Raw genomic sequence first — 22,500 nt, 5'->3', positions numbered from 1 at the left:
TTACTGCTCTGAACACGTTACTGTGATGAACACGTTACTGCTCTGAACACGTTACTGCTCTGAACACGTTACTGCGATGAACACGTTACTGCGATGAACACGTTACTGCGATGAACACGTTACTGCTCTGAACACGTTACTGTGATGAACACGTTACTGTGATGAACACGTTACTGCGATGAACACGTTACTGCTCTGAACACGTTACTGCGATGAACACGTTACTGCGATGAACACGTTACTGTGATGAACACGTTACTGCGATGAACACGTTACTGCGATGAACACGTTACTGCGATGAACACGTTACTGCGATGAACACGTTACTGCGATGAACACGTTACTGCGATGAACACGTTACTGCGATGAACACGTTACTGCGATGAACACGTTACTGCGATGAACACGTTACTGCGATGAACACGTTACTGCGATGAACACGTTACTGCGATGAACACGTTACTGCGATGAACACGTTACTGCTCTGAACACGTTACTGCGATGAACACGTTACTGCGATGAACACGTTACTGCTCTGAACACGTTACTGTGATGAACACGTTACTGTGATGAACACGTTACTGCGATGAACACGTTACTGCTCTGAACACGTTACTGCGATGAACACGTTACTGCGATGAACACGTTACTGCGATGAACACGTTACTGCGATGAACACGTTACTGCGATGAACACGTTACTGCGATGAACACGTTACTGCGATGAACACGTTACTGCGATGAACACGTTACTGCGATGAACATGTTACTGCGATGAACACGTTACTGCGATGAACACGTTACTGCGATGAACACGTTACTGCGATGAACACGTTACTGCGATGAACACGTTACTGTGATGAACACGTTACTGCGATGAACACGTTACTGCTCTGAACACGTTACTGTGATGAACACGTTACTGTGATGAACACGTTACTGTGATGAACACGGTACTGTGATGAACACGGTACTGTGATGAACACGGTACTGTGATGAACACGTTACTGCGATGAACACGTTACTGCGATGAACACGTTACTGCGATGAACACGTTACTGCGATGAACACGTTACTGCGATGAACACGTTACTGTGATGAACACGTTACTGCTCTGAACACGTTACTGTGATGAACACGTTACTGCGATGAACACGTTACTGCGATGAACACGTTACTGCGATGAACACGTTACTGCGATGAACACGTTACTGTGATGAACACGTTACTGCGATGAACACGTTACTGTGATGAACACGTTACTGCGATGAACACGTTACTGCGATGAACACGGTACTGTGATGAACACGTTACTGCGATGAACACGTTACTGCGATGAACACGTTACTGCGATGAACACGGTACTGTGATGAACACGTTACTGCGATGAACACGGTACTGTGATGAACACGTTACTGTGATGAACACGTTACTGCGATGAACACGGTACTGTGATGAACACGTTACTGTAAGAGGGATTTAATACATAATACACTGTTTTAAAAAAAAAAAATCTAAGAATTAATCGGCAATTATTTTAATAATTCATTCATTCTTATACATTTAAAGAAGAATGAAACTTTTCCTCAGCAGAAATGTTCTGGTTCTTCTCTCATGGCCTCTGTGGTTTAAAGCCCATCTCAGGGATCTGAACCCATGATGTTTCACTCTGTGCTGACGTTTCAGAGAGAAAATGAAACCTGAAGCCAGACGACATTCAGCTTGATGAACTGGCTGATGTTCATGTTGATGAACGATGGACGTCTGGCTGTGAGGAAGAGGAGGAGGAGGAGGAGGAGGAGCAACAGGTCAGACGCTGCCTCTCTGTCAGCTGAGGACGCAGACATCAGGTCCACTGTGTTTCAAAGCATCTTGTGTGTGTTGTGAGTTCTGACGCTCTCAACGGTTCTCTGCAGAACATCCACGAGGAGTCTCTGTTTGTTTCTGGAATATTTGTTAAGAAAGTTTCTCCCAAGTTTGTTTTTAAGAAGTTGGATTTCCAAACAGCTGCGAGGAGTCTTCCTCAGCAGCGAGGAGGAAGGAGCATCATGTCTCCCAACAGGCTGTTTTAATGTTTAGAGAACAAACAGCATTCATCTGTACATCGCCCCCGTGTGGCAGAGTGTGCGTACTGCAACACACTGCTTTAATGGAGACTGAAGCACTTTGTGGAAGTTTATTCATCCAGAACTAAACTGAGGAAGGAAATATGAATTCATATTAATGTTAACGATACATTGTTGCCTTCTCTGCATTCCTTTGCATTGTTAACCAGATCATATTATCTCTTCTCATGAGTCAAACAGTCCTCGTTATGATTAAATCTCTCATCATGTTTGGACGTTTCACTTGTTCAGAGTGATAAAGAACATGAGCCATGACGTCACAGCAGCTCTGTTCACTAAGACACAAGACTTTAAAGACACGTTTTCTCCTAAAGAGGCTCACGCTGTTCTGCTCTGCGTGTTTTGACCTTTTCCCACAAGCGTGCTCGCAGAGTGTGAAGGCGTCGTGAAGCGACACTTTCCAGCATCACTCAGTTTCCAGAAAAACAGGCGAGCGCTGTTCAACACACACACACACACACACACACACACACACACACACACACACACACACACACACACCGCACAGCGAGCAGCGACTTCAAAGTCACCACAGCTGCCGGCGGCGCTCGGCGAGGCCCACCTGAACACCTGCAGGGGGAGGAGTCAAAACCACTGTTTTAAATACGCAATGGAGCTTTATTTCTTTCATGTAAATAAGATAATGATCTGTAGATACTTAGTGTACTTCATCCTACATTAACTGGTGAGTTAAAGCTAAATGAACAGATGTGTGTGTGTCAGCATGTGCAGAGCAGCTAAAAACAACACTGACATCACCTCATAAAGTTGTTGTGTCTCCATCTCCAGAGGAATGTGGCTCTGCAGCTCCGTCAGTTCACCGCAGTGAACTCTGTCTGCCGGTCAGTGAGGCATGTGGTGAACAGGTGAGGCTGCAGAGCGCAACACAAACCTCCTGAGCACCTTGAAGAGAGAAACACAGGGAGACAAAACGGTAACGGTGAAGTAACAATGAACTAAAGAAGAAAAGATAACGACAGAGACAGGAGAGCTCTGTGTGCAGGTCTGAGGGTGCTGTGTGCAGGTCTGAGGGTGCTGTGTGCAGGTCTGAGGGTGCTGTGTGCAGGTCTGAGGGTGCTGTGTGTGTGTGTGTGTGTGTGCGCAGGTCTGAGGGTGCTGTGTGCAGGTCTGAGGGTGCTGTGTGTAGGTCTGAGGGTGCTGTGTGTAGGTCTGAGGGTGCTGTGTGCAGGTCTGAGGGTGCTGTGTGCAGGTCTGAGGGTGCTGTGTGTAGGTCTGAGGGTGCTGTGTGTAGGTCTGAGGGTGCTGTGTGCAGGTCTGAGGGTGCTGTGTGCAGGTCTGAGGGTGCTGTGTGTGTGTGTGTGCTGTGTGCATGTGTGTGTGTCGGGTAGGCCGGCCCCCTGGATGGGAACACAGCCGTCGCCTCCTCCAGCACCAGGACATGTTGGTCTGATATCTCCACGGTCACAGTGATGTTCTGTGGCGTTTCCGTCGGTGACTCCTCCCCCATCAGCTCATTGTCCACATCAAAGCGTCTCAGAGCGATTACTCATCAACAACAGCCTCCAGCGAGCGTCCCGGTGTTGGCTGATGTGCATCTATTGTGCATCTTTTCCTCTCTCTAGTCACGTCTTCCCCTGCTGCCTCCTCTCTGACTCTTCCTGGCGGTGCGCCCTGCTGCTGCTCCCTCCATCACCAGCTGCATTCCTCTCATTCCTGCTGGCTTCCTGTGGCTGGAAGACCAGTGAGTCCTGCTGGCCACAGAGAGTCCGACCATGTGTGTCTCTTCTTCCCTGCTCTGCTTCAGCTTTTAAATCCTCTCTGTATGAAAGTCTCTGAGCGTCGCTATGAGGAAGACTCTTCTGGAGCATCTTCCTCACACTCAGTGTACTGAGGGTCTGCTGACGGCCCGACTTCCTCATGAGAGCAGAGACGTGGAGGAGATGCAGTTTGCTTTTGCAATGGACACAACGCCATTCTCCAAACTTGTAAAAGTACTACTGCTCTGCAAAAAGCTTTCACACAAAGTATAAAACACCTCGTCCAGTCACCAAGCGTCCTCTGCTGGAAATGAGATCCAGTGACTAGTGACTAGTTACCAGTGACCAGTGACCAGTGACCAGTGGCCAGTGGACTAGTGACCAGTGACCAGTGACTAGTGACCAGTGACTAGTGACTAGTGACCAGTGACTAGTGACCAGTGACTAGTTACCAGTGACCAGTGACTAGTGACCAGTGACCAGTGACTAGTGACCAGTGACTAGTTACCAGTGACCAGTGACCAGTGACCAGTGACCAGTGGACTAGTGACCAGTGACTAGTGGACCAGTGACCAGTGACTAGTGGACCAGTGACCAGTGACTAGTGGACCAGTGACCAGTGACTAGTGACCAGTGACTAGTGGACCAGTGACCAGTGACTAGTGACTAGTGACCAGTGACTAGTGACCAGTGACTAGTGACTAGTGACTAGTGACCAGTGACTAGTGACCAGTGACCAGTGACTAGTGACCAGTGACTAGTGACCAGTGACCAGTGACTAGTGACCAGTGACTAGTGACCAGTGACTAGTGGACCAGTGACCAGTGACTAGTGACCAGTGACTAGTGGACCAGTGACCAGTGACTAGTGACCAGTGTGTGTGTTGAGCAGCTTCAGGAGGCTCATCTTCATGGACCCAACCACAGGATTTAGTTTTTGGCAGAGAAAGGGGGAGGGGGGGGGCTGAGAGGCAGTGAGAGTTCAGTTAGGGAGCCACGCTGTCTATATTAAGTCAATTTTGTGTGTGTGTGTGTGTGTGTGTGTGTGTTTGTGTGTGTGTGTGTTTGTGTGTGTGTGTGCATATTGTCCGTGAACATTTGCCTTCGGCTTCACCACATCAGGTGGTCAGATCCCAGAATAAAAACAGAGAACCATCAGGAAGAAGACACACAATAGAGTAACACAACATGTTGTTGGATGAGCAGTATAACAACAACTCCATGAAGCTGCAGTGTACACACATGTTGTCATGTGGTGCAGAGGTTGAGGCTCTGCAGCACAGCTGCACACACAATGTGATGTTCAGTGTTAGGATGGTTTTATGTGTTTTAATCTGCGGCTCTTTAAAGACCAAATGTATATTTCTGACGCGTTAAACTCAGTTTACACAGTTAGATAGAGAGTTATGTAGCACAACAACACCTACACACACACACACACACACACACACACACACACAAATATATATATATATATATATATATATATATATATATATATATATATATATATATATATATATATATATATATATATAAATATATATATATATATATATATATATATATTTATATATATATATATATATACACATTGTTCCTTTATTACTTTTACACACACACACACACTCACACACACACACACACACACACACACACACACACCCACACACACACACACACACACACACACACACACACACACACACACACACCCACACACACACACACACACACACACACACACACACACACACACACACACACGCCCCCATGACGCTCTCCTCCCACACGGAGCGCGCGCCCCGCAGCAGGTTCAGTAACGGGATCACATCGCGTGCAGAGTTTAAAACAGTCAGAGGAGCTTTAACTTTGTAAAACTAAAGAAGAAGAGACCAAGATGACGTCGACGCTTTCCTCCGTGTTTCCCGCGCGCGCGCAGGCTGTCGGACCCGCAGCGGGCGCGTGAGCCGCGTCGCGTGTGACCGGGAAGCGGCTGCGTTGTTTCATGTCGGCGGCGCGGGAGACCCGCTGCGCGTGAACGGCTCACCGGAGCGGACTGCGACCCTTGCTGCAGGTGTAGGGCTCACCTGCTGACGTCACACCCTGCAGGTACACGCGCTCCCTCTCGTCTGAAGTCAAGCTCTGCAGCCGTTAACACGGTTCACAGCATGAGGTGCTGACTCAGAGTCACACGCTGCAGGCTGAGGACCATCACGGGCTGTACTCATCTCAATCCGACGAACTGGCATCATGAGCATGTTAAAGTGGTAAATCGGGTTAATAATGACGTCATTACGGGATTACGGCCTCATCGTGAGAACTATTAGAGAACTGAAGAGTTGGACTCTTTCACTGCTGCAACACACGTCTGGTGGCTTGTTGGACCAGCGTGTGTGTGTGTGTGTGTGTGTGTGTGTGTGTGTGTGTGTGAGTGTGTGTGTGTGTGTGTGTGTGTGTGTGTGAGAGAGAGAGAGAGAGAGAGAGAGAGAGAGAGAGAGAGAGAGAGAGAGAGTGTGTGTGTGTGTGTGTGAGAGAGAGAGAGAGACCTGTAGCCTCCTGATAAGTCCGAAAAATGAAACTTCCATAAATGTCGACACGGTGTCAGTGTGTGTATGAAGAGGAAAACCTTCAGTTTCAGGTATTTTAATTAATTATAATTACAAACAATACTGATTTTGCTTCAATCATAATAATCAGCCCTCCATGGTCCTCTACATCAATAACGTTCATGTAGAAGAGTGTGATGTCACACACGTTCATGTAGAAGAGTGTGATGTCACACACGTTCATGTAGGAGAGTGTGATGTCACACGTTCATGTAGAAGAGTGTGATGTCACACACGTTCATGTAGGAGAGTGTGATGTCACACACGTTCATGTAGAAGAGTGTGATGTCACACGTTCATGTAGAAGAGTGTGATGTCACACACGTTCATGTAGAAGAGTGTGATGTCACACGTTCATGTAGAAGAGTGTGATGTCACACACGTTCATGTAGAAGAGTGTGATGTCACACGTTCATGTAGAAGAGTGTGATGTCACACACGTTCATGTAGAAGAGTGTGATGTCACACACGTTCATGTAGAAGAGTGTGATGTCACACACGTTCATGTAGGAGAGTGTGATGTCACACACGTTCATGTAGGAGAGTGTGATGTCACACGTTCATGTAGAAGAGTGTGATGTCACACACGTTCATGTAGAAGAGTGTGATGTCACACACCTTCATGTAGAAGAGTGTGATGTCACACACGTTCATGTAGGAGAGTGTGATGTCACACACGTTCATGTAGGAGAGTGTGATGTCACACACGTTCATGTAGAAGAGTGTGATGTCACACGTTCATGTAGAAGAGTGTGATGTCACACACGTTCATGTAGGAGAGTGTGATGTCACACACGTTCATGTAGGAGAGTGTGATGTCACACGTTCATGTAGAAGAGTGTGATGTCACACACGTTCATGTAGGAGAGTGTGATGTCACACGTTCATGTAGAAGAGTGTGATGTCACACACGTTCATGTAGAAGAGTGTGATGTCACACACGTTCATGTAGAAGAGTGTGATGTCACACACGTTCATGTAGGAGAGTGTGATGTCACACACGTTCATGTAGGAGAGTGTGATGTCACACACGTTCATGTAGGAGAGTGTGATGTCACACACGTTCATGTAGGAGAGTGTGATGTCACACACGTTCATGTAGAAGAGTGTGATGTCACACACGTTCATGTAGAAGAGTGTGATGTCACACACCTTCATGTAGAAGAGTGTGATGTCACACACGTTCATGTAGGAGAGTGTGATGTCACACACGTTCATGTAGGAGAGTGTGATGTCACACACGTTCATGTAGAAGAGTGTGATGTCACACGTTCATGTAGAAGAGTGTGATGTCACACACGTTCATGTAGAAGAGTGTGATGTCACACGTTCATGTAGAAGAGTGTGATGTCACACACGTTCATGTAGAAGAGTGTGATGTCACACACGTTCATGTAGGAGAGTGTGATGTCACACACGTTCATGTAGGAGAGTGTGATGTCACACGTTCATGTAGAAGAGTGTGATGTCACACACGTTCATGTAGAAGAGTGTGATGTCACACACGTTCATGTAGAAGAGTGTGATGTCACACACGTTCATGTAGGAGAGTGTGATGTCACACACGTTCATGTAGGAGAGTGTGATGTCACACACGTTCATGTAGGAGAGTGTGATGTCACACACGTTCATGTAGGAGAGTGTGATGTCACACACGTTCATGTAGGAGAGTGTGATGTCACACACGTTCATGTAGGAGAGTGTGATGTCACACACCTTCATGTAGGAGAGTGTGATGTCTCTCTGGCCTCCAGACGTAAAGTAATCATGTGATTCATGTAATCGAGCTGCTGCAGTGTTGTGTTGACCTGCTGGTGGCAGAAAGCTGGTTTCCTGTTGCATTGTGGGTAACACTCTAATAGAGATACATATGGCTCTCTCTGCAGGTACAGTTTAAAAAACATATAATAATCAAATAACAACATAATTGCCAATTTATTGTCTGTCCATCAGCTAATGCCTTGATTGATTGATTGGTTGGTTGATTGATTGATTGGTTGATTTGCGTGCATGAGCACACGAGGACGAAGCCTCCAGGCCGTCCTCCTTCACGTGGTCTCCATGTTGGGTTCACCTCTGTGTGGTGAAAGTAACACCAACCTTTTCCAGGACAGGTAACCTTTAAAGGGCCGGCGTGTCCTCAGCGTGAGCCTCAGCGCTGACAATAGGGACAGTGTTCTGGACCGGCCGAGGCCCAGATCACGTTTCCTGTTCCTGGTTTAAGATCAGCTGATAGAAACTCTGCAGTGCATCATGGGAGAAGGTGCATGGTGGGGATGCTGCACGGACTCCTGACCTGAACCTGCACTGCCTCCTATGAAGAGCATGAATGAAGTTAGGTGGAGTTGGCTCAAGTGTGACTACTGGAGGGCAGAGTCCAGCTGATCAGTGTCTGGTGGTCCTGGAGGTGTCTGATGATCCTGTAGGTGTCTGATGGTCCTGGAGGTGTCAGATGGTCCTGGAGGTGTCTGATGATCCTGTAGGTGTCTGATGGTCTTGGAGGTGTCTGATGGTCCTTTAGGTGTCTGATGGTCTTGGAGGTGTCTGATGGTCTTGGAGTTGTCTGATGGTCCTGGAGGTGTCTGATGGTCCTGTAGGTGTCTGATGGTCTTGGAGGTGTCCGATGGTCTTGGAGGTGTCCGATGGTCCTTTAGGTGTCTGATGGTCCTGGAGGTGTCCGATGGTCCTTTAGGTGTCTGATGGTCCTGGAGGTGTCTGATGGTCCTGTAGGTGTCTGATGGTCCTGGAGGTTTCTGATGGTCCTGGAGGTTTCTGATGGTCCTGGAGGTGTCTGATGGTCCTGGAGGTGTGTGATGGTCCTGGTGGTGTCTGATGGTCCTGGAGGTGTCTGATGGTCCTGGAGGTGTCTGATGGTCGTCTTTTCCTCGTGTTCACAGCGACATGAACGGCAGCTTGACCTCTGACCCTGAGGTGGAGGAACATCACAGACATGACGCCTCTGAGAAGAGAGGAACCTCGTGTGAGGGAGTGGACGCTTCATGTCAAGGCATCGTACGTTGTAGCTGCATAAACCTTTGTGAAAAAGGAAAGAAGTGCACGATGCTGGACAAGGATTCCTCGCATTGTTTGTAAAATAGTAGTAATATTAGTTGATTGATTGACAGATAATTCATTTGGAGCATTGAGTGTTTGTGTTTCTGGCCTCACGTCACACTAGCATCAGTTAGTTCATGAAATAAACCTGTAAATATAGCTGATCAATATGATGCTTATTGACAGCCACGAGCACACACACACACACACACACACACACACACACACACACACACACACACACACACACACACAGAAGCACGTTGGAGCAATTGGGAATGCTATTAATACACAGTATATGCACACACACACGCCACACACTCATAAAAACAAGTGGTGCGATGCTATTAATGAATTGAGAAACATCCATTCAGCTCAGTGTCCTGAAGCACACACACACACACACACGCACACACACACACACAGACACACACACACACACACACACACACACACACACACACACATGCACACATGCACTTCCTGACAGAAACACAAGTGGTGACTGACAGGTGACACTATAAATACACCTCGTGGGTGCATGTACTGAACGTTGCACAAAGAGCCACAGTGCTCCTTCAAAAGAGACAAATGTGCACTAATAATACACACACACACACACACACACACACACTGACGCCAGTGTTTAGGTGTGTGTGTGTGTGTATGTGTGTGTGTGCACCTCAACTGTCGCACAAGCAGATCGACTTATGCAAACACAAAGACCTGCTGTACACTCAAAGGAAACAACTGCACGCTATTAATATCTTGGCGCGTATGGGACGGACACACACACACACACACACACACTCACACACACACACACACACACACACACACACACACACACACTCACACACACACACACACACACACACACACACACACACACACACAGATTGATACTCCAGCTGCTCGGAAGCAGAGGGACAGAATGTCCCCAACAGCTGTGGATTCCTCTGAATGTGAGGACGGGAAACCCACGGCGAGGTGGTGAAGGTGTGTGTGTGTGTGTGTGTGTGTGTGTGTGTGTGAGTGTGTGTGAGTGTGTGTGTGTGTGTGTTTGTGTCTCAGACCTCCTGCTCTTTCTGCTTGGTTGGGAACCCGAGCAGCCTTAAACCTGCAGCCTGCAGTGTTTATGTAGACAAACAGTAGGAAGTAAATACAGGACATATAAATACTACTGCAGGACATATAAATACTACTGCAGGACATATAAATACTACTGCAGGACATATAAATACTACTACAGACATATAAATACTACTGCAGGACATATAAATACTACTGCAGGACATATAAATACTACTGCAGGACATATAAATACTACTGCAGGACATATAAATACTACTGCAGGACATATAAATACTACTACAGACATATAAATACTACTGCAGGACATATAAATACTACTACAGGACATATAAATACTACTGCAGGACATATAAATACTACTACAGACATATAAATACTACTGCAGGACATATAAATACTACTGCAGGACATATAAATACTACTGCAGACATATGAATACTACTGCAGGACATATGAATACTACTACAGACATATAAATACTACTACAGTACATATAAATACTACTGCAGACATATAAATACTACTACAGACATATAAATACTACTGCAGGACATATAAATACTACTACAGGACATATAAATACTACTACAGACATATAAATACTACTACAGACATATAAATACTACTACAGACATATAAATACTACTACAGACATATAAATACTACTGCAGGACATATAAATACTACTACAGGATATATAAATACTACTACAGACATATAAATACTACTACAGACATATAAATACTACTACAGACATATAAATACTACTACAGACATATAAATACTACTGCAGGACATATAAATACTACTACAGGACATATAAATACTACTACAGACATATAAATACTACTACAGGACATATAAATACTACTACAGGACATATAAATACTACTACAGGACATATAAATACTACTACAGACATATAAATACTACTACAGACATATAAATACTACTACAGGACATATAAATACTACTGCAGGACATATAAATACTACTGCAGGACATATAAATACTACTGCAGGACATATAAATACTACTACAGACATATAAATACTACTACAAGACATATAAATACTACTGCAGGACATATAAATACTACTACAGACATATAAATACTACTACAGACATATAAATACTACTGCAGGACATATAAATACTACTACAGGACATATAAATACTACTACAGGACATATAAATACTACTACAGACATATAAATACTACTACAGACATATAAATACTACTGCAGGACATATAAATACTACTACAGACATATAAATACTACTACAGGACATATAAATACTACTGCAGGACATATAAATACTACTACAGACATATAAATACTACTACAGGACATATAAATACTACTACAGGACATATAAATACTACTGCAGGACATATAAATACTACTACAGACATATAAATACTGCAGGACATATAAATACTACTACAGGACATATAAATACTACTGCAGGACATATAAATACTACTACAGGACATATAAATACTACTGCAGGACATATAAATACTACTACAGACATATAAATACTACTACAGGACATATAAATACTACTACAGGACATATAAATACTACTGCAGGACATATAAATACTACTACAGACATATAAATACTACTACAGGACATATAAATACTACTACAGGACATATAAATACTACTGCAGGACATATAAATACTACTACAGGACATATAAATACTACTACAGGACATATAAATACTACTACAGGACATATAAATACTACTACAGACATATAAATACTACTACAGGACATATAAATACTACTGCAGGACATATAAATACTACTACAGGACATATAAATACTACTGCAGGACATATAAATACTACTACAGACATATAAATACTACTACAGGACATATAAATACTACTACAGGACATATAAATACTACTACAGACATATAAATACTACTACAGGACATATAAATACTACTACAGGACATATAAATACTACAGGACATATAAATACTACTACAGGACATATAAATACTACTACAGGACATATAAATACTACTACAGGACATATAAATACTACAGGACATATAAATACTACTACAGGACATATAAATACTACTACAGACATATAAATACTACTACAGACATATAAATACTACTACAGGACATATAAATACTACTACAGACATATAAATACTACTACAGGACATATAAATACTACTACAGGACATATAAATACTACTACAGACATATAAATACTACTACAGGACATATAAATACTACTACAGGACATATAAATACTACTACAGGACATATAAATACTACTGCAGGACATATAAATACTACTACAGGACATATAAATACTACTACAGGACATATAAATACTACAGGACATATAAATACTACTACAGGACATATAAATACTACAGGACATATAAATACTACTACAGGACATATAAATACTACAGGACATATAAATACTACAGGACATATAAATACTACTACAGGACATATAAATACTACTACAGACATATAAATACTACTACAGGACATATAAATACTACTACAGGACATATAAATACTACAGGACATATAAATACTACAGTAACTCTGTAACTTCACTGAAGCGTTTAACTAAAATAGCAGCTTCTCGTCTAAATGAACTGAGAGGATGTTATGGTGCAGACTAACTTTAGAAACAGGAAGTCACTGTTTCTGTGTGTGTGTGTGTGTGTGTGTGTGTGTGTGTGTGTGTGTGTGTGTGTGTGTGTGTGTGTGTGTGTGTGTGTGTGTGCGTGTGTGTGTGTGTGTGTGTGCGTGCGTGTGTGTGTGTGTTCTGCTGCAGAAGGCACAGAAAGAGGATGATGGTTGTGAAACGAATATTCTATTACAGAAACCAGAAGTTTCTCTCGAGTGTATTTTTAGCCGTCGTTGTCAAACAGAGTTTCAGATCTAATCTCCGTTCTCTTCTCCTGGTTTGAAACGTTCAAGATGTCGTCTCGTGCAGAGCGCTTCTTCTTTTACTGCACGCATGCTGCACTGTTGGAGCACAAAGAACTGCAGGAAGCAATGGCTGCTAAAAATAGCTCCTCCATTGCACTGCTTCTCTGTAACGTCATGTTGAACCAGCTATAAACCGTCTCCTCCAGAGCATCCTCCTCAGGCTTCAGGCCGGAGAGGAGGAACCGTGTTCCCTTCATGTTTCACTGGAAGTCACCGCTTCAGTCACAGCTTCAGTCACCGCTTCAGTCACAGCTTCAGTCACAGGTTCAGTAACAGCTTCAGTCACCGCTTCAATCACAGCTTCAGTCACCACTTCAGTCACAGCTTCAGTCACCGCTTCAGTCACAGCTTCAGTCACAGGTTCAGTAACAGCTTCAGTAACAGGTTCAGTCACAGCTTCAGTAACAGGTTCAGTCTCAGCTTCAGTCACAGCTTCAGTAACAGCTTCAGTCACAGCTTCAATCACAGCTTCAGTCTCAGCTTCAGTCACAGCTTCAGTAACAGGTTCAGTCACAGCTTCAGTCTCAGCTTCAATCACAGCTTCAGTCACAGCTTCAATCACAGCTTCAATCACAGCTTCAGTCACAGCTTCAATCACAGCTTCAATCACAGCTTCAGTCTCAGCTTCAGTCTCAGCTTCAGTAACAGCTTCAGTCTCAGCTTCAATCACAGCTTCAGTCTCAGCTTCAGTAACAGCTTCAGTCTCTGCTTCAGTCACAGCTTCAATCACAGCTTCAGTCTCAGCTTCAATCACAGCTTCAGTCTCAGCTTCAGTCTCAGCTTCAATCACAGCTTCGGTCTTAGCTTCAGTCTCAGCTTCAGTAACAGCTTCGGTCTTAGCTTCAGTCACAGCTTCAGTAACAGCTTCAGTAACAGCTTCAGTCACAGCTTCAGCTTCAGTCTCAGCTTCAGTCACAGCTTCAGTAACAGCTTCAGTAACAGCTTCAATCACAGCTTCAGTCACAGCTTCAGTCCCAGCTTCAGTCTCAGCTTCAGTAACAGCTTCGGTCTTAGCTTCAGTCACAGCTTCAGTAACAGCTTCAGTCTCAGCTTCAGTCACAGCTTCAGTAACAGCTTCAGTAACAGCTTCAGTCACAGCTTCAGTCTCAGCTTCAGTCTCAGCTTCAGTCTCAGCTTCAGTAACAGCTTCAGTCACAGCTTCAGTCACAGCTTCAGTAACAGCTTCAGTCACAGCTTCAGCTTCAGTCTCAGCTTCAGTCTCAGCTTCAGTCACTGTCCTTCCTCTGGTGTTTCAGGCTTTGAATAAAAGAACCACATGAATGTGTTTCTGCATCAAAGCTGTTTGTTTGTCAGGAACTTCCACTAAATAACACAAAATAACACAAACGTGTTGTTTCACTAAAGATGAAACGCTCTGGTTGAAGTGAAGACCTTTGTGTTGTTAGTTCTAACAAACTAACTGACCTATTAGCTCCTAACAGTTTGAAATGTGCGCCTTTAAGAAAGTGAAACTGTGTGTGTGTGTGTGTGTGTGTGTGTGTGTGTGTGTGTGTGTGTGTGTGTGTGTGTGTGTGTGTGTGTTCAGAGGAAATCGATCACTGGAGCTGGTGTTAGTGGTAACGGGTATTTCCTGTTTGACATTTTAAGCTGTAACATTTTCATTTGTGATAAAAAGACCTGATGAAAAGTTCTGAATGTTCATATGATATCAGCTATGAATCGTCTTATTAACATGTTCTATGTTCCGTGTTCTATGTTCCATGTTCCACGTGTGAGTCTCTGTTGACCTGCAGCAGAGTGTGGGAGAGTTTTCTCTGTTCTCTCTGTGTTCTCTCTGTTCTTTGTGTTCTCTCTGTTCAGGTTGTGAGTGTTGTGTGTCCTTGGCAGGTTGTGAGTGTTGTGTGTCCTCAGCAGGTTGTGAGTGTTGTGTGTCCTCAGCAGGTTGTGAGTGTTGTGTGTCCTCGGCAGGTTGTGAGTGTTGTGTGTCCTCGGCAGGTTGTGAGTGTTGTGTGTCCTCAGCAGGTTGTGAGTGTTGTGTGTCCTCGGCAGGTTGTGAGTGTTGTGTGTCCTCAGCAGGTTGTGAGTGTTGTGTGTCCTCGGCAGGTTGTGAGTGTTGTGTGTCCTCAGCAGGTTGTGAGTGTTGTGTGTCCTCAGCAGGTTGTGAGTGTTGTGTGTCCTCAGCAGGTTGTGAGTGTTGTGTGTCCTCAGCAGGTTGTGAGTGTTGTGTGTCCTCAGCAGGTTGTGAGTGTTGTGTGTCCTCAGCAGGTTGTGAGTCTTGTGCAGCGTTCTGCAGTCACACGTTCATGTTATGATGAGCTTCATGAACATGAACAGAGGACGAGTCTCTTCAGACGCTGCTGAAGCTTCTGGTTCTTTTGGTTCTTTTGGTTCTTCTGGTTCTTTTGGTTCTTCTGGTTCTTTTGGTTCTTCTGGTTCTTCTGGTTCTTCTGGTTCTCTTGGTTCTCTGAAACGTTCCTCTGGTGTTTATGGGTTCAGGTTTAGTCGTGTTGACACGTGAAGCTCGTCACGCTGGGAGCTGCTCTGTGTCTTTGTCTGGTCGTTGTGGTGCTTCAGGAGACGGTTCCTCCGGCCCGTCGTCACGTTGTTGTGTAGCGTGTTGTGCAGCGTGTTGTGTAGCGTGTTGTGCAGTGTGTTGTGTAGCGTGTTGTGCAGCGTGTTGTGCAGCGTGTTGTGTAGCGTGTTGTGCAGTGTGTTGTGTAGCGTGTTGTGCAGCGTGTTGTGCAGCGTGTTGTGTAGCGTGTTGTGCAGCGTGTTGTGCAGCGTGTTGTGTAGCATGTTGTGCGTCAGTGTGAGCTGCTGCTCAGAGTTCTGGAGGCTTTGGAGCGCTTCAACACATCACATCCTCTCTGCAGCGATGAAGCGGCGTCTGTCCTCCATCAGGACGCGACGCTGCTTCACTTGTTTCTAAACTGAGACTTCAGTGAAACATGCAGACGACAGATTGATGTCCTGACCTAAAGGCCTCCAGCACACAATGTCCAGCCGCCCACCCGGCTTCCTGCACGCTTTCTTTCTTCTGCCACCTCAAACGCACACAAGCTGCGCTCCTGAACGCAGCGCTGGACCACGGCCAGTTCACTGCAGGCAGGAAGACGTGCAGGAGATGAAATATGAATGTGCAGAGTTCTAGTGCACATCTGGGCATCGACTTCTGCCAAATGAACTGAGTGCACTCTGACCGTGTTCATGCACACTCTGCTATCCTTCCTCTGAAACACGCTGGTGTTATCACATCTAACATATCTGTTCTACTTTGGATGCTCTTAATCCTCATCTCTCCCTCTCTCCTCCCTCAGTGGATGTGATCTTCAGCCGTCGGGGTTCGGTGCACTCGCATGGGGAGCGTCCCATGGACCTCAGCGTGACCCACAGGGCCTTGCATCCGGGTCTAGATTCGGCCATGCTGGCCCCTGGCCCTCCCTTCTTCCTTGGACCCCTGACCTCTCAGCCTTGCTCCCAGTTCTCCCAGCAGCACTTGCAGGTAAAGACAAACCAGTAGAGGTGAAGTAGAACCAGCAGCAGTGTTAATAACCATCTGAATAACAACAGTAAGTGTCTTGATGTGTCTGTATCCTCGGCGTTCACGAGGGACTCAATGAGAGGAGATGTTCCTTGTTGAGCCGCTCAGCTGCGTTGAGTCACGCTGATGTGCAGACGCTGATGAGCAGACGCTGATGTGCAGACGCTGATGTGCAGACGCTGATGTGCAGACGCTGATGAGCAGACGCTGATGTGCAGACGCTGATGTGCAGACGCTGATGTGCAGACGCTGATGAGCAGACGCTGATGTGCAGACGCTGATGTGCAGACGCTGATGTGCAGACGCTGATGAGCAGACGCTGATGTGCAGACGCTGATGTGCAGACGCTGATGTGCAGACGCTGATGTGCAGACGCTGATGTGCAGACGCTGATGTGCAGACGGTCACATGCAGCATGCTGCCGCTCGAGCCTCCACAGGGCGACGAGCGCTCAGCAGGAATGAGGAAGCAGCAGGTCGACTTCCTGTCGAGCATCAGACTGATCCAGGCTGCTCAGGATCAGCGGTGCTGCAGGTTCTTTAGTGGAACATGAAGTCTAGAGGGAAGAGAGGAAAAAGCAGCCATGTTTGTTGCTTTTTGTGCAAATCCCACAGCAGACTGATCCGTGCTGCTTCTTTTCTTCTTCTCAGTTTAACATTGAACAAAGACAAAGAGAGATGGAGCAGGAGAGAAGAGAGGAGCTGCATCAGCTGATACGGAAGAGTAAACATGAGCAGAGTGAGTATCGAGGCGTGTGATTCACTGGATGATGTGTGTCGTAGGTTCCCAGAAAGAGAAGAAGGGGACTTCCTATCTGCTCTCAGATTACAAAGAAATATGAATCAGAAGTGTGCTCATGTCAAAGCAGACAAACACACGTTGTGCTGTGTGGAAGTGACACACAACCTGCGGCCTGCTGCAGTGGTGAGAGGCAGCAGGAAACGCTGGTCTGGTTCCTGATGCTGCTCTGTTGACCTGCAGGCGCTGTCTCCAGCCCTCTGGTCAGGCAGAAACTTCGGGAGCACATCATCATGAAGAGCCAGCCGGCCCACGACAGGATCACCCCGAACCACAGCAGCCCGACAGCCGGATACAGGTGAGAGGAAACGACTCCAGGAGCTCAGGAGCTCCTCCATGAGCTCCTCTCTCCTGTCTCCTCTCTCCTCTCCTCTACTCTCCTCTCTCCTCTCTCCTCTCCCCTATCTCCTCTCTCCTCTCTCCTCTCCCCTATCTCCTCTCTCCTCTCCCCTATCTCCTTTCTCCTCTCCTCTCCTCTCCTCTCCCCTCTCTCCTCTCTACTCTCCTCTCTCCTCTCCTCTCTCCTCTCCTCTCCTCTCCTCTCCTCTCTCCACTCCTCTCCTCTCTCCTTTATCCTCTCTCCTCTCCCCTATCTCCTCTCTGCTCTCCTCTCCTCTTCCCTCCTCTCCTCTCTCCTCTTCTCTCTTCTCCTCTCTTCTCTCCTCTTCTCTCCTCTACTCTCCTCTCTCCTCTCTCCTCTCCTCTCCTCTCTCCTTTCTCCTCTCTCCTCTCCCCTACCTCCTCTCCTGTCTCCTCTCTCCTCTCCTCTCCTCTCCTCTCCTCTCCTCTCCTCTCATGTCTCCTCTCTCCTGTCTCCTCTCTCCTGTCTCCTCTCCTGTCTCCTCTCTCCTCTCCTCTCCTCTCCTCCTGTCTCCTCTCCTCCCCTCTCCTCTCCTCTCCTCTCCTCTCCTCTCCTCTCCTCTCCTCTCTCCACTCCTCTCCTCTCTCCTTTATCCTCTCTCCTCTCCCCTATCTCCTCTCTGCTCTCCTCTCCTCTTCCCTCCTCTCCTCTCTCCTCTTCTCTCTTCTCCTCTCTTCTCTCCTCTTCTCTCCTCTACTCTCCTCTCTCCTCTCTCCTCTCCTCTCCTCTCTCCTTTCTCCTCTCTCCTCTCCCCTACCTCCTCTCCTGTCTCCTCTCTCCTCTCCTCTCCTCTCCTCTCCTCTCCTCTCATGTCTCCTCTCTCCTGTCTCCTCTCCTGTCTCCTCTCTCCTCTCCTCTCCTCTCCTCTCCTCTCCTCTCCTCTCCTCTCCTCTCCTCTCCTCTCCTCTCCTCTCATGTCAGCTGCTCTCCTGCTCTTAAAGGAATAGTACAACAATAAAAGCTTCTCCTCTTTCCTTGGTGAAGGCTTCCGCTTCCTGGCACGTCTCCATCGTCTCAGCATCCAGCCGGAGACCAGAGGAAAGACCTGGCCCTGCGGCGGACAGGTGAGCTCACCTGCTGGTGTGTGTGTGTGTGTGTGTGTGTGTGTGTGTGTGATGGTGTAACTATCCAGTGACATACTGTTACAGAAGGTGTTTGTAGAGCGAAGGTCTCTCTCCATGTGAACGAGAGGGGAGTGGTTTCAGCTTCCTGTTCATCTCTGAGAATACACACAGGGTTTATTTGCGTAGCCCTAGAACCTTCAGGTGGCAACACACACACACACACACACACACACACACACACACACACACACACACACACCGAACAACGGAAACACCAGAGGTCACAAGCTGTTGACCCGGCGGAGGCGTCTGGTGGCGTCTGATCGCTTCAGTTTGGTTTTGTTTATGAAAAATGAGAACATCCTCATGTAGAAGATCATTAGTAAAGATATTTATACTTTTCATGAGATGTTAGGGATAAGTGTGTGTGTGTGTGTGTGTGTTCTTCATGTCTGCGTGTGTGTCTCTTGGTGTCTACAGTCTCTGAGCCGACTCTGAAGTGGAAGTTAAAGAAGCTCATCAGCACGAGGCCCAACCCGCTGCAGAGGAAGATCAGCGCCCCTCCGGCCGTCCGGCAGCGGGCAGAAGCTCTGGGTAAAGTCTCTCTTTCAGCTGCATGCCGCATGCCGCATGCCGCATGCTGCTCACACACGCCACTGTGTTTGCTGCTGCACGTTGACCGTGTTGACCGTGCTGTGTTGCAGACTCGTCCCCCAGCAGCAGCGCCTCGGCTTCAGGCTGCAGCTCGCCCAGCGACAGCCTCCATTCAGACAACGGGCAGCTCCCAGTGGCACACCAGGTTCATGTCAAATATATACACATTATTATATCAGTGCTCAGGACGAAGAGGGTTCAACCTGCATGCACCTCTCCTGAGTCTTCACCGCTCGTTCATTCACAACATATTTAAAAAGAAAAGGAGAAGCAGGAACAGTTGAAAGTTCCTGATGCGTTGAAGAGATTCAACCTCATCTCATTCAACATGAACATGTTTCTGTACAAGCCACAGAGTGATGATGATGGTATTTAACATGAAGAAGTCAAAAGTAGATGTTAGTGGTGTGTAGACATTAGTGTTGTGTAGATGTCAGTGTTGTGTAGTTGTCGGTGTTGTGATCATCTCTGTGCTCTGCTCTCCTTCAGGCTCAGAGGTTGTTGGCTCACTTCTCTCCTCCCAGCAGCACGGCGATGCCCAACATCACCGCTGGACTTCCTGCTCCGGTAAGCTGCACAGATACACAGTGTGTGTGTGTGTGTGTGTGTGTGTGTGTGTGTGTGTGTGTGTGTGTGTGTGTGTGTGAATGTGTGTGTTTCTCAGACTGAGCGCCTACACAGCAGAACATTTATAGCACCGTGTGCTGTATTTAGTCTTTCACTTCCTTTTATTCTCTGTGGCGCTTCATATCTGGAGAATCAGTCATGTGGTCGTTATCACTTCAAGAGGTTAACATTGTCAGACAGAAGCTGTGTCTCTGCACGACCTCGCAGAGACACAGCTTCTGTCTGACAATGTGCAGAGACAGAAGCTGTGTCTCTAACAATGTGCAGAGACAGAAGCTGTGTCTCTAACAATGTGCAGAGACAGAAGCTGTGTCTCTAACAATGTGCAGAGACAGAAGCTCTATCTCTAACAATGTTAGAGATAGAGCTTCTGTCTCTGCATGGTCGTGCAGCCTCACCCTCCATGTTGCTCATCTGTGTGTTTTTGGAGTTTCCTCCCATCATGCCCCTCTCTCCTCAGGCTGACCTGCGCGTGGCGCGGCCGTTGGCGGTGTCCTCCCTGCAGCAGGTGTCCTCCCTGCAGCAGGTGTCCTCCCTGCAGCAGGTGTCCTCCCTGCAGCAGGTGTCCTCCCTGCAGCAGGTGTCCTCCCTGCAGCAGGTGTCCTCCCTGCAGCAGGTGTACCTTCCTCTGGACGGCTCCGCCCTGCAGCAGCGCCTGCAGCCGGTGCTCGTCCTGGAGCCTCACAGCGGGCTGCTGCATTCCCAGCTCGTCTCTCGTGAGTTGTGTAACTCTACACGTGGCCTCTACAACACGCGTGTCCACAGGAGACGTGTGGAGACAACACGGTGCCATAAAGATTATGGGACTATAATGAAGTGTTTCATAAAATCAGGAAGTTATGCAATTCATGCAGAGAGTTTCTTTCCTTCCGTCTCGCACATGTTGTAGTTTGTAGAGACTTCAGCCGCTCAGTCTGAAGAGCATCATGTCATGTGCTGAAAATCATCCCATAAATAGCAGCAGGGCGCCCTCTACTGGTCTCTACTGGTCTCTCTACTGGTCTCTGTACTGGTCTCTCTACTGGTCTCTCTACTGGTCACTCTACTGGTCCCTCTACTGGTCTCTCTACTGGTCACTCTACTGGTCCCTCTACTGGTCTCTCTACTGGTCTCTCTACTGGTCAACAACATCCAATAGATTACACACAATATCATGACACGTGTTTTAGTTTATTTTTTGAATTGCTTTGTTGTATTTCACTCTGTTTCTGCATCAGATGCAAACAGTTGATCTGAGGATTATAATCTCACCTTCACACCAGCTGGTGTAACTTTTCTCTTTCCATCTTCCCTTGTTCCTGTTTATTTAGTCTCACCTGTACTGACGTGTCCTCACCTGTCCCTGGCTCCTCCCTCTCTGCAGTTCATGGTCTGAGCTCCATCCATCTGCAGCAGCAGCCTGCTCACCTGTCCTCCTCCTCCGGGAGGGAAGGCGTGGTCACCTTGCCGTGCCACCGGCCTCTGGAGCGGACGCGCTCGGAGCCGCCGCCCTACAGCCGCTCGCCGCTCACGCTGCTCGCCGGCCGCCACGCACACGTGCAGCAGCAGCTGAGCCAGCAGCACCACAAGAGCCGGCTGGAGAGGTTCAAGCAGAACGCACACCTGGGCAAGGTAGGAGGCGTGGCCACAAGCACGCTGCGTGCAGGAACCACTCATGGACAAGTCTGAAATGTCTAGATATAAATATGCCTGATATTAGTCAAGCCAGTCCATTGAAGACCTTGTCCGGCTCAGATCCCGTCAGAGGACATGGACCTGGAGGAGACCGGATCAGAACCCGGCTCGGGTTCAGAAGCGGGCTCCATGAGCGAGGACGGAGGCCACAGGACACGCAGCACCGCCAGCACCGACTCCGTCTACGGGACAGAGTCCACGTCCTCCTCCCGGGACAGCCTGGTGGAGC

At 46.9% G+C, this 22,500-nt stretch overlaps 1 protein-coding gene across 1 annotated transcript in view; it reads left to right on the top strand.

The window, feature by feature from the left end:
• Window positions 1-22,500, top strand: part of LOC137801669 (histone deacetylase 7-like) — a 43,303-nt gene that overhangs the window by 3,255 nt on the left and 17,548 nt on the right. The window contains exons 2-11 of the mRNA XM_068599015.1: window positions 16,870-17,054; window positions 17,744-17,831; window positions 18,075-18,189; window positions 19,237-19,316; window positions 19,797-19,910; window positions 20,021-20,115; window positions 20,460-20,537; window positions 21,058-21,313; window positions 21,961-22,208; window positions 22,332-22,500. The exon at window positions 22,332-22,500 is cut by the window's right edge and continues 14 nt beyond it. Of these exons, the coding sequence (XP_068455116.1) occupies window positions 16,870-17,054; window positions 17,744-17,831; window positions 18,075-18,189; window positions 19,237-19,316; window positions 19,797-19,910; window positions 20,021-20,115; window positions 20,460-20,537; window positions 21,058-21,313; window positions 21,961-22,208; window positions 22,332-22,500 (1,428 nt within the window). The remainder of the gene's footprint in view (window positions 1-16,869; window positions 17,055-17,743; window positions 17,832-18,074; window positions 18,190-19,236; window positions 19,317-19,796; window positions 19,911-20,020; window positions 20,116-20,459; window positions 20,538-21,057; window positions 21,314-21,960; window positions 22,209-22,331) is intronic.

Source organism: Clinocottus analis, unplaced genomic scaffold (genome assembly GCF_023055335.1).
Source record: "Clinocottus analis isolate CAN_PGR_092001 unplaced genomic scaffold, fCliAna1.0.p SCAF_42, whole genome shotgun sequence".
In the NCBI taxonomy this organism is placed as follows: domain Eukaryota; kingdom Metazoa; phylum Chordata; class Actinopteri; order Perciformes; family Cottidae; genus Clinocottus; species Clinocottus analis.
The sequence above is the reverse complement of the archived record's forward strand: the minus strand, read 5'-3'. Positions and strand labels throughout refer to the sequence as shown.